Below are 13,517 nucleotides of genomic sequence, written 5' to 3' on the forward strand. Positions count from 1 at the left end.
CCAAGGAATTTTGAAGTATTGAAATTATGTGCTATGAATATTTCTTACATTTATTTACTACTGGCAATGCTTCTCTTCCATTACATGACATTTCAACTGCTTAGGTTTACTGAATTATCAAGAGTCTGGGGTTTTTATTATGCAAGGCTCAGCTTATTGAAAGGACTGCTGGAAAGTTTTCAGTTTTCTGTTCTTTAGCTGTACTGAATGCTGAGGAGTTTGAAATTCTCCTTACCATTGTGAAAGGTAGCCCATAGCTTGCTTTTAGACAACATTGCTTTGTTACACTCTTGATTGATGCTCCTTCGCTGGTATAGTTCAGCTGTTTGTCTGGTTTCCTTCAAATAACACCTTCACAGATTTCCTCAACAGCAAGCTTGGAATGCTTAATAAAAGTAAAGAAGTCGTTTAAATGTAAAATCACGTTTAAAATGTAAAATCAAAAAATTCTAAAAAATTGCTCTTTCTTTTGTGTGATATTACACAGAAAAAGTTACATTAAATGTGGTTTAGAATGAGAAGGAAGAGGGGTATTTCTTGCACATCCTAATAAATAGACTTTGTCCTTTATAGGAGCAAACTTTGGCTCTGAGGAAAGAAGGGATAGGTGTTGTCCTAGATTCTGAGCTGCCTCATCTCATTGGCATTGATGATGATCTTCTCAGTACTGGTATCATCTTGTACCACCTGAAGGTAAATACACATCTGTGTTTCTGTAGCCTTTATATGCCTTGTGATGCTTTTCAGTAGAAAAATTACAGTATTGATTTGCTATCCATGTATAGTGCTCATTACATTACTGTGATAAGAAAAGCTCTCTTCATGCTTGTCTGCTGTAGTAAAAAGAGCTCTTAAGAGGTTGGAAATGATGAAATGAAAATATCTGTTCAGGTTTATCCTGTCAGTCAACTGGTTAACCAGCTATAGGTGTTTCATATTTTTGTCTGTATTGGTTTATTTTTTTATATTTATTGGTTTGTTATTAATGTTATAAAGCTTGACCTTAAAATCTAAATCTAGATTGTCTCAAAACCATAAAGGTGCTTCTGCACTGGACAATTGAAACTTGAATTTGCTTATAGTATTAGAAAATAAACACTGTGAAAGCATTTTGAAAATGCTGCATGATTCCTTTTTTTCATGTATGTTTAAATATATATTTCATTCAGGTTACCCTGAGAAAGTGGAAGGATAAATTATATTCTTGTGGGGGAGATAAGGAGATTCCAACTGGAAATAATGTGTATTTCTCTCTTAATTAGGAGGGCCAAACATATGTTGGCCGAGAAGATGCTATTACAGAACAGGACATTGGTATGGAATTTGGCATTTTTATATTCTTTCTTCTTCCAGTATCCTAATATGTGAACTAAGCTTCGTATGTTTTTTTCCCTTTTTCCGTCAGTTGTTCTGTGGTTTAAATATTTTAATTTTTAGAAAATCTGAAAGCTGAATTGCATGGGATTTGCTTCAAAGAGCATGACTTCTAGCATAGCTTGTGGGCTTTCAGTATGTTCATATACTTGCTACTAATTGATTTCTCACTTCTCTTGAAATAGCGTCCTGTAAAAATACTGTCCTTTTTCATCTAGCACCTGTCTCAATTACTGCAAAATCATTCTCTTAACCTTTGTATAATGACAGCATTGTTAGACTATTATATGTAAGATAGTCTTGGGACTTCAGATTAGAGTTTTAAAAAATTCTAAAAACTGGTGAAAATCTACTGGTTTTCCTATTGATTTCTTACCAATGCAACTAACTGCCAGATCTGGACTGTCCTGTCACATAGGCTTTACATAAGTTCCTGGAAGGCAGTTTCATTAAATAAACTGCATCCTTTAATTCTTGGGTGAGAATCTGAGAGTCAAATAACTTAGTTTGGTAAATTTTCATGGGTCAAAAGTTGTCTGGATTTAAATTACTCTAATAAATTCCATGAAACTACCAAACTTGTGATGCCTTGTGGTATTAAGCAATATACATAATCACACATTATTTGAAGGAAAAATGGAAAGTAGCATAACTGATTGATAAAAGCCCTGAATGTCATCAGATTTAAGAACTTTACTTCAGCCATCCTTTTGTCTACAATGGCATCTTATATCCTGTGTTTTCAGGTTTAAGCATGGTTGCCCTAAGGTCTACAAGTTTTCATTATTTCCTTGTGAAACTGGTTAAACAATCTCTTTCTACAAATACGTGAATTGTACTTTTCTGGTTTGTATTGGAAAGAAAGGAGCATTTGCTAATCAGGTGTCAAAGCAAAAGAATGAAGACCATTACACCAAAAAAAATGCAAAACCAACCCTTCTTTCCACTAGAATAAAGCAATAAATATTTAAGGCATGCAGGATGTGATAAAGGAAGGAAGAAAACATTGTCCAGAATGAAGAGAAGATACTCTCTCTGATATGGAGTGCAGTGTGTTCTTAATAAATTATTATTAGCATGTTAATCTTACCAGTTGTGAGGAGTCCAATTATGTTATCTTATTTCTTTGTGTTTAGTTCTTCATGGCCTTGATCTGGAAAGTGAGCATTGCATCTTTGAAAATCTCAATGGAACTGTGAACCTCATCCCACTGAACGGAGCACAGTGTTCTGTGAATGGCATTCAGGTTACAGAACCCACACACCTCAACCAAGGTATTACCTTGTGTAATGTCATTTTTCAGGCAACCTCTTTGCTTCTTCCTGGCAGCAACACTGAAAGAAATCTGCATGTGTATAAATGGATTAGTGTTTAATTAGATTTAATTTAATGTCTTCGCAACTACAGTCCAAAACCGCTAGGGAAAACCCCATGGTGGTTTTGTTGTCAAAGAATTCATGTGGTGAAAAGAGAATTCCTTTTAAATTTCAACCACTGTTACGTTAAGAAAAATAATATAGATATAACTACAGTCAAAACCGCTAGGGAAAACCCCATGGTGGTTTTGTTGTCAAAGAATTCATGTGGTGAAAAGAGAATTCCTTTTAAATTTCAACCACTGTTACGTTAAGAAAAATAATATAGATATCTACAGGACTAAAAGAATGTCAGAGACACCCCTGCCCCTCTCCCCAAGTTTCAGGTTGGTCCTACTTAATACTACTGCCAAATTCTCTGTAGAATTGAGGAGATTGAGCTTGAGTGTCTGTCTGCTGCAGCTATAGGAAATGACAAAAAGGGGGAGCCTAACCCCTAGGAGGTTTAGAGAACTACAATTTTAATGTAAAAGTTCTAAAATCTGGAAATTAAAAAGCAGCCAGGACAGCTGGGAACAAAGATAGATTGTGTTGGCCTGGAAAGGACTGACTGACAAGTGAGCTGGTGAGTGCTGCAGGAGAGCTGCTCCATGTTTTATCTTCCAGGAGCACCCAGAATATCTTCCCATTTAGCAAGGAACTGAAAAAGACCTGTTTAGGAGTGAGGCTGTGACACAGCTCAGGTGCTGAAAAACAATCTCACATTACTTCCCTGAAAAGAAGATTTCAGTGTAAGCTTAGGCTAACAAAAGTAGAATGCAGTGTTAGACAAGGGGAGTCTTGCATCCTTTCTGAACTCTAACAAATACTTCTGTAAAGGCTGCTTGCAGAAAGCAAGGTGTAAAGAGATAACATTGACTCTTTTTTTTTTTTTTTAGTTCCTGTTTCTTCATGCAAAATGAGAGGCATATGTCCTTGTTTCTCTTTCAGGGAAAAAAAAAAGGCCCAGCCCCCTTGGTCTTAGGTTTGAGTAAATCTAAGCATAAATTCCTTACAACAGAAACATTGACATTAATAGGAAATAACACTGTAAACAGTAAAAAATGGAGTTGTGATGAATCATCTTTTCTTTATCCTGCAGCATTTTACAGGCAGAATGTTCAGTGTGCCTCAGAAAAAAGTAGGAGTTTAGATCCTGTTTTCCTCTTTCAGATGCATATCACAACTTGATTTTTGTACTGCTAAAAGTGGAAACATGACTTGTGGTATTTTCAGGGTCCCCAGTCGTGGGGAGGAAAGATGAATCTGACTCCATGTTCTCAGAATATTATATTATAGTATAGTATATTATAGTATATTATAGTATAGTATATTAACATATTATATGTATATACCTATTAACATATAATACAATATGTTAATATAATAACATATTGTATTATAACATATTATAACATATTATGCTATACTAAAGAATAGGGAAAGGATACAGACAGAAAGCTTAACAAGATATATTGAAAAACTCCTGACTGCTTCCAGAGTGCTGACACAGCTGGGCCATGATTGGTCATGAAGTAAAAACAATTCACATGAAACCAATCAAACAATGACCAGTTGGTAAACAATGTCCAAGCCACTTTCCAAAGCAGCAAAACACATGAGAAGGGGATCAGATAATTATTGTTTTCGTTTTTTCTCTGAGCCCTCTCAGCTTCCCAGGAGAAGAAATCCTGGCGAAGGGATTTTTTTAGAAAGTATGATGGTGGCAATGACTTTTTTCCCTCATAAATTTCTTTAGACAAAAATTTGCCACTCAAAGGAGAAAGGGTTGCTAGGGTCGCTGAGTTGTAACAACCAGCCACCTAAGCTGACCTTTTGTGTGTGTAAGGACACTGCGTCTGAGAGGAAGGTGACATTAGGTGTGCAAAACTGATGAAATCACTGGTTTAAGGACTCGTGTGGAATCTATTTTTCCCAGCTGTGTTAGCATTTAATCTCACAGCATGAAGTGCCAGGGTCCTTAAGTACCTGCTTTTAGATAACACTGATTAAGTGCTGATATATTTAAATGTTTCCGTTCATCATTAATAGCTGTTCATCTGAAAATGTGTTTAATTTTTAGACCATCATGGAGTTAAAAAATAATAAGAGGCATGGTAATTAATTGCCACTTCCTTCTATGGATTTCTTCTATCATTTGCAAATTCTGGCTAATATGGTGTTTTTGTAAAGGTAACTGAGTTGACATTCACAATTACAGTTTGTCATTTACTTTAAATATATCCTCGCCTTAGAACACATTTCCAGGGGTTTGGCCAAACTGTCAACCAATCTGTACTTAAAAGAGATACCTAGGAGTTATTTAAATGACCCATCATTTAGGACTGACTCTCATGTGCTTCCTGTTAAGGCTCTCTCTCCTGTCTTCCTTGAAATTTATGAAGTTAGGGACACATATCTGTAACTATTAATTCTGAAAATTTAATTAATTTATTTATGTTGCTTCCATCTAGTAAAGCGGTCACAAATGTTTTGCAATTAATTATTTTTATCTTCACTTGAAAGCAACTGAAGGAATTTCATACAGATTTATGAAAAGTAATTATTTTTGAGATTTGACTGAGGTAAACTGCAAATGTAATCCAAAATTGAGGTGTTATGTAGAAAGCAAGAAGTGATTGTAGTGCTTTTTGTCATTTTTTTGCTAAGACTGGATCACCTATTTTGAGTTGATATTCCTAATTTAAGCTGATTTTAAGAGAAGCATTCCTTGCTAAGGACCTAATGTCATTATCAGATGGTAATAGTTTGTAGTGATGAGTTTGAGAACAGCTTTTTCATACTGTGAGTGTAATGGAGTCCTTTTTAAAAATGCTCTGTGCTGACTGACAGATAAATGTTTGATTCTGAGGTGGTGAACTTGGGAGACTTCCATGTTTTGACATCATTGACTTCTTAGTAGGGAAGTATTAATCTTGGTACCATTGTCTTTAAAATATGATAAGAATTACTCAGAATCTCTTTATTTGTGACTGTACCTTAACTGATTAAATACAATAATAGATGTGCATTGAGCAATATGAGTATTCAAGGTTCTTCCATTAGAAAATAACTGGTGGGTATTAAAGTCTAATAATCCTGTTTTGAATAACGGTAAACTTCAGTGTTCCACATGGAGAAGAAAAATGTGAGAGTGCAAATAGTGGAAATCTGGAGCTTTTAGCCTAGCTGGATTCCAACCTGACCAGTGATCAGTAGCAAATGGCCAAGTTTGTTCCTGGTCACATTTATGGATGTTCCTGTTAAATCTGCATCTGCTGGTGGCTTCCAAAGTAGTATTGTAAAAGAGTATATAGATCAAATTGGGGCAGCTGCTTCCTCTGCCTGTGTTTATTCTTTAACTGAACTCCATGAACATGATTGACCTTGAGTCAGTCACATTCATGCAGTGTGTGAACATGTGTGGGTTTCATTTTTGTTTAAGCAGGAAGAGGAAGGAATACCCTGTATGCATCAAGGTAGCTGTGACTATGCACGGTTAAACACTTGTCAAAATGCATTTTCATTTAGTTCTTGCTTAATGGAAGTCTTTGCTTACATGTTGTGTGTCTGAAAAATTGCATGGTACTTTCAGCTGCAGAATGTTAGCAGTTAGTGGTGTGTGGTTTTTTCATCAGGCGCTGTTATATTACTTGGAAGAACCAACATGTTTCGCTTTAACCACCCTAAAGAAGCTGCTAAGCTAAGAGAGAAAAGAAAGGTGAGATGAAATCAGTGTTTGGTAAATTTAAATCTTTTCACAATTTTATTTCTAGTCTTATATGTCTTGATTGTTGTAGGATGCCTTTTTTTCATTTGCTTCATGTACTTGAGTTAATATTTCATCGAATTAAGAGTTTGTAAGCATGTCTAATACTTTTATTTTATGGTCTGTTGTTAGAGTGGACTGCTATCTTCCTTCAGCTTGTCTATGACTGATCTTTCTAAATCTTGTGAGAATTTGTCAGCAGTTATGCTTTATAATCCAGGGTGAGTATGTTCTAAAAAACAGTTGCTATAATTCCAGTCATTCTTCATTTTAGCTGTTTGAAATGGTTCAGAAGCATTATGACTTAAGCAGTTCAGCAAAATAATGATTTGGCAAATGTTATGTCTGTATTTTCTTCAGAATTATGAGTTAACTATTTTTCCTGAGAAAAATGCATTTTGAACTTAAAATTAAGATTTCTTGAGTTCATATAATAGCAATACAAGCATAAAAAGGCTGAGCAATGAATGTCTTGTGTTCTCTGCCAGTACCTCTGAGTAAGTGGCAAAATTAAAATATGGAAAAAAGTTTTATTATGCAGTTACAATGACATAGAATGCTTATGGTAGAGGAGCTGTTTTTAGTGATCTTTTCAGTGTTCCTAAAGTGACTTACAGAGAACTGGTGGTGTTTTGTTCTAATTTTTTTTCCATAGCTAGGGCCTGTGTTTTGAGTATGAGACGAGGCAATTTACCCACCTTTTCAAAAGCTATGTGCTTCTGAAAAATTGACTGTAAATTGAATTATATCCTTGGATAGTGCAGCTTTATTCCTAAATTTTACTTGGGAATCTCTCTTTATCCTTTAGGAAGATTGGACAGGTAATAAAAACTTCCAGTTAAAGGATGTCTGAAATTCAGGGAGTGTGTTTCATAACATTGCTTCAAATGTGATTGTTACTCTATTGCTACTGAGCTAGTTACAGAGATCTCAAGATTGTGAACTGGTTGCTAATCAATGACATTCTATTTTCAGATGGGGATGATAAACCCCATAAAATGAGTATACTTTTCTATTTCTTCACCTTTTCACATAATTGAATCTGAAAACTTTCAGTGACAGTTGCTAGTATGATGTTTTTTGTGAGTTGGGGTCCTGGCTGTTGTTACCTCTGGTTATTGTTGAGCTATCCTGGGCTTTTCCCTGCCTGATGATGTTATTCTGCTATAACATTGTTCTGAATACTTGTATTATACTGGATACTACTGACCTGAGCTCTGCAGTCAGCATAGAGTAGGGCAGATTGTTCCAGCATTGCCTCACCAGTCTCTCAGATTTACAGCAAAATATAATGGCATGGACAAGGCCCAGTTGAAGGTGTGCTTAAAAATTATTTCCCAGCCAAAGCAGTCTTCCTGTCTTCAGATAATGCCAAATTCATGCCTTACAGGAAGGATTTTTCCTTTTCTATAAAAAAACCCCACCAGAAAAAGAGCCCTACAGATCAGCAGAGGAAAGCACCTTCTGTAATTGATGTATCTTTATGGACAGCAGTTAGGCAACAGAGGCTTTTCAGCTTAGGCTGGGGTACCCTGACAATTTTAAATTTGTTTATGTTGATGCTAATGCTGTTTTTTTAACATCTCCTCTTCAAACAGCAGAGGAATTTTTCTGATTGTGTGGTGAAGTTGTCACAAAAAGATAATTGTTCAGAAGGTGTTATTTTAAGGGTAATGGGGCTGGGATAAATGCAAGTTAAATATGTTTTGAATAAAGCAGACTACAAACTCTCTACTTCCAGCTAAGAATATTGCCAAGCAAGTGCTGTGCTGGTTATTCTTCTTAGTGGTGATTGTGTTCAGTCAGGATGAAACATTCAATGAATCATATCTCTGATTATCAAAGGCAGGATATTTGTACCCGGGAAGTGGGGTAGGGCATCTTGCATTCTGGAAAAGTGCAGAATGGAAAAGAATATCCTACATTAAATCTACTTTGTTGGGGATTGTTTATTTGTTTATTTTATCAGGAACGATGCTTCCTACAACAGATTGGAAAATAATTTTCTCTCAACATGACGTTGTACTGCTGACCACCAGTGCAGGCCAAGATTCAGTAGCTGGCCCTTTGGGGTTTCTTCTGTGCAGTTTTTGTGGCTGACTAGCATTCTGTCTGTTGGTAATTTAGCCTTTCCTTGCAGTGTCAGTATTAATAACCTAAAGGGGTAGCTAAATTTGCAACTTTTGTTGATTGCAATAAAGATTCTGGTGGAATCAATGCCAGAAGAGCTTGTGGGATATTACCTTCAGTTGTGAGAGCAACGTGGTGGGTCTTGCTTCCTGTGAAAACCAGAATTGTCCTTAATAGTGTTTTCAGATGGATGATTTGTTCTTGTTTGTGCCTTTTTGTTTGACTGTTGATTTCCCATATGTGGGAAACTATCTTGTTGCATAAAATTTTGGCTTAATGTGCAGCTTTTTTCTGCTTCTTCTCAGTCTTTGTTTTTAATCTAGTGTCATGGAACGCTGCTTCAGATAATGAGCCTTGGATGAAATAGAATTTTGCATGTAGATTTATGTAGAAGATTTCAGTTGTGGACCTTTTGTTAGCTACATGGTACTGTAACTGTAAAACTACTGGTGAGAAACCTTGGTCTTGTCATGGGTTTATTTCATGATCCAGTTACTAAGGTTCTTAGAAGTGCCTCTGCCTTAAGTAAGGTGAAAATGGTGACAACAGTATGGGTTTTTTATTTGATAGTAAATATGAGAGGAAGAGAAAGAGAAAGAAAGAAATGAAAAATAGGTGGGGGGGGGGACAGAAAGGGCTCAAGAGAGACAGAATAAGGAAAATATCATTTCATGGATCCCAGTGATGCTCTGTTGATCCTCTCCAGCTGGTCTTCTTGGTGGTGAAGGTCCCCAAAAAAAGTGTAGAATCCAGTGGGTTTACACACACTCAGGCTAGGTAGGAAAACCCAGGCACCTCCCTGTTTAGGAGGGGAGTTTGCCATTGTCCGTGTTGCATCATGTGCAGTCCTGTGGTGCAAGGCTTCAGGAGTGACTCTGGAGGGGCACTTTGGGGGGTTTTTGATGGATTATGGCACCCCCTCAGCTGCCTGCCCTGTGAATGTCCCATGGATGTGGCCTGTGGGGTTGGGGGTTCCACAGCTGGGCCAGTTTGTGGTGGGAGGATGGGTGTTCAGTGCCTCTGACCAGAGGCTGCATCTGAAACCTCCTCCACCCCCCCTGCATAATTTTGGGGTGGGGAGTCTGTAAACTTGGCTTCTGCAGGCTGTGGTCTCTCCCACCCCAAACTCAGCCAGGGAAGAATATCCGCTGCCTTTGGCTTTCTTGTGGGTGCATTCCTCTCCCTCAGCTTTGTTTGTTTTTTTCCTAGGCCTGAGATGATTGAAGAATGGGTTTTCCCTTTATTTAATCTTAGTGATTTAACTTACAGTCCAGTCAGGTATCTTTAGGGAGGCTTCTTTGATTGTAGCTTCTTTATGCAGTTTTTGTTATAACAAGCAAAACTTTTAATCAGTGTTTGAGGCATGAACTACTTCAGCCTCTAACAGTTTAGTATAGGAGATTTGTTTTGTTTTTTTTTTTTACTAATCTCATTAATTGGCATACTGAACAGCATTGTAACATCTCTGTAGTCCTGCCAGTACTCAGTCTTTCCAAGCAGATGTAGTATCAGATTGCACTTTTGTGCTGTGCAAATTAAGCTACTGTAGTACTGTGCTTGTAGAACTGACTTCATTTCTCTGCAGCTTATCTACACTGCTGTTATCACTAGATATGACACACTTTCCAGGAAAATGGTGTCTGTTTAATTCAACACTGATCAGATTAAGTTGCTTTGTGGTAGATCTACAAAAGAAGAAAGAGTAGATTCTAGTCTTTAATATCTGTGTGTTTCTTTTTAATTTCAAGCTAATATGCTTTTTTTATTCACAGTAGTGCTCCCATGAATAAAGGGAATAGAGGTTATGTGAAAAAGATTTTTATTAGGAGAGACTAAACACAAAAACATCAGTCTTGCATGTGTGCTTCATAAAACTGACAGTGATTTGTTATAGCCCCTGTGGTTTTAGTTTTTTTCTTTTGTGATGCTGAGGGTTTTTTTTGTAGTAGCTTTTTAGAGAAGTAAGGTTACTTCAGTCAGGCCTGTCCTGCCTCTCCAAATTCTCATTTGTCCTGAAATAACTTTGAGCCCACAATGAGTTTGAAACAAATATTCCAGAAGTCTCAAAAGTAGTGAGTTCCTAAATATATTAAGAAAATAGGCAGCCAGCTAAGGAAGACTAAGGAATCATTCTTAGCCCTGCAGAGGAAAGGCTGCACCTTAAAGAATGGAGATGCTGTGAATAACCTCATTGTTGGAGAGCCTTCCTTGGAGCTCTGACCACCTTAGGCATCTCCAGGTAGCAGACACTCTTGTCTTCACAGAGGTATTTAGTGTCTATAGTGTGCTGAACATGCATTTTTAAAACACCTCAGTGTTGTATTTGGAGGCTATTGACTGGAGTGGTAATGGTCCATATTTTTCTTTGGGGAAGAACCATTTTCACTGAAGAAAGAACCACATTTGCACAGTTCACTCCTTTTTCATGAACAACTTTTTGGGCACCTCCAGCTTCATTTCAGTCTAAAGTAAAACTGTCATAACACCACTGTTGAAGGTTTTAGGGACAGTTCCTCAAAGAGAAGATCACAGAAATTTTAATCACTGTTCTGTTTCTGTACCAGACTGATTGCTGTGCTGGTTAATTTTCTTTGTATTAGATCTCAGTCAAAAGTAGTTACCATTTTTATGCTTATGAAAAATATATCTGCCAAATTATATGTTTTATAGGACAGTCAAAACACCAAAAGGTTTTGTTCTGGGTTTTGCATGTTATGTTAGCTGATCTAACATTTTCCTTCATTGTGTCTTAACCAAGCATGGGAATACAGTCACATTGTTCTTTGCCAACTGTCTAAGCAAAGATAGTCTACATCTAATAATGCCCAAAGGAAACCTGCATTTCCACAAGCCAGAGCTATAGTCCCCAGGGTCTATATTATTTTGGACTGAAATAATGATGGCATTTTATCAGCCTAGCCCTAGGTAAAAAGTGATAGCTAAAAGCTCTGAATTTCAGATAGCAGATCACAGCTAAAGGGAGAAATTTTGTGGTGTAGCTTTAATAAAAAAAAAAGAGGGGGAAAGAAAACTCAAAGCACATGGTAACCACTGGATTAAGTTTTTGCTTCCTGAAAGCCCCCAAGATTGCTGTTTGTTCCCTTTCAGCACTCTGTGCATTTTGCATCCACTTGGTAGATTTCTGCAGCATTGCTGCTGCAGTAGTTGTGATCAAATTAAAAACACTGGGTTATCATCATTTATCTTTGTGCTGTAAAGTGCAAATGTGATGGGACTCTTGGTGAGACAGTTACATGAAAGCTTGAATGCCTGGATCTGGGTCTAAAAATCTACATGGACTAATCACTTAGGGATTGTAGAAGACATTTTTAAAAATGAATTTGTGAGAAATAGGGGAAAATGAAATACAGGATTTGTAAAAGTAGTCATTCTCCCTAATTGCAGCCTTAGAAAGATGCTTCTTGAACATGCAGGAATCATGATTTTTTACAATAGCTTTATAAATGCTAGATTATTAGTGTACTATTTGCAGATTTCCAAGGGCAGTTTCTTTTTGCTGTATGCATTCCTATGACTTTAAAAAGAAACATTAAAAATTCCTTATTTTTAGAAACCTGTCTGTGTAGTTGTGGTGATGGTGTCTTAAACTGCAGTTTATCAAAAACTTGAAGTTAACTTGTGGTGCAGTCTTGCATTTTTTTTCAGTATTTATGGACTGCTTCACTAACTTGCATATCCTTATGCTGTAACAAGCCTGAAATAACTGAATGTGGGTATATTTGGTTGAGTAATTTAATCCATATATTCTTTCATAGAAAGCATAATTCTTTCTGCTTTTTTAGTATTTGTTATTAAAAATTTCCTTAAATAACAGATAAATCTTTCAAATGAAATTAAGAAAAATTCTTGTGTACAACTGTAATAAAAGCTGATATTAAAAAATTTCATAAACTGCTCTCTCATGCTTATTCAGAACCTTGTCAAACTAGATGCATTAAAATCTCAATGTGTTCTAAATGAGTGGGTTTGAATTGTGTTCTGTGCTTGAATATGCTGTTTGGGATTTTTCAACTCCACTGATTACATCCTAGGAATGGTTGGGATTTTTTTCTTTTTCTTGAAAGGAAATGGCAGAATTATTAGCACACACTGCTGCAGTTTTGCAGCCCTTTCCCTTCTCGGAAGTGGAAAAGTTAATAAACCATAGGATGAAGAGAATTACTTTAGCTGTCATTGGCATTTGAAAAATGTTTAGAAAGAATAATTATTTCAGTTCTTCTCCTGAGATGCAATATGACGAATGTTCTATGAATCTAACCAATTTAACCTCCAATAAAACAAAGCACTGTTGATTTTAAAGTATTCTGTACTGCTAATATGTTTTTTTCTATCAAATCCTTTCTCAATTGATCCCTCTGTTTCCCCCTGCCTCCCATGGCAGTCTTTTCCCTGTAAAAGGACCAATCTGTCTAAGGTAGAGAAATTACATTTCATTTCTATGTATTGATTGCCATGTCTGCATGTAGTTAACTCACAGAGGCTATGCTAATCATCTATATGTCTTGCTTCACTTTACTTTTTGAATACTTTTTCCCCAGAAATTAATTTTTTTTCTATTTATACTCGTGTCAGCATGTTACCTAATTTGTAACCTTAATGAAGGAACTATTTTCTGTTCTTGTAAGAAGTAGTCTTACAAAACTTCATTTGTATAATTGTCATCTCAACAGTCAGAAAATTGCATCATGTCTTCCTATTTTTGTGATATTCAGAAAACAACCTTTTTGCTGTATTCTTTATTTTTTTAAATCAGGCTAGAATTCGAGAGACAGCAACGAGAGGAGCTTGAAAAATTAGAAAGTAAAAGGTAAGCTTGTTCTCTGTGGTATTTATGTGTGTATGTGTGTCTGTATATACAAGTTATAAAC

General features: G+C 36.3%; 1 protein-coding gene across 1 annotated transcript in view; it reads left to right on the forward strand.

The window, feature by feature from the left end:
• Positions 1–13,517, forward strand: part of KIF16B (kinesin family member 16B) — a 128,879-nt gene that overhangs the window by 49,275 nt on the left and 66,087 nt on the right. Inside the window, exons 13-19 of the mRNA XM_031061958.1 lie at positions 574–693; positions 1,263–1,314; positions 2,511–2,648; positions 6,368–6,450; positions 6,631–6,719; positions 13,031–13,063; positions 13,403–13,456. Of these exons, the coding sequence (XP_030917818.1) occupies positions 574–693; positions 1,263–1,314; positions 2,511–2,648; positions 6,368–6,450; positions 6,631–6,719; positions 13,031–13,063; positions 13,403–13,456 (569 nt within the window). The remainder of the gene's footprint in view (positions 1–573; positions 694–1,262; positions 1,315–2,510; positions 2,649–6,367; positions 6,451–6,630; positions 6,720–13,030; positions 13,064–13,402; positions 13,457–13,517) is intronic.

The sequence above is a fragment of the Geospiza fortis genome, unplaced genomic scaffold (genome assembly GCF_000277835.1).
Source record: "Geospiza fortis unplaced genomic scaffold, GeoFor_1.0 scaffold88, whole genome shotgun sequence".
NCBI lineage: Eukaryota > Metazoa > Chordata > Aves > Passeriformes > Thraupidae > Geospiza > Geospiza fortis.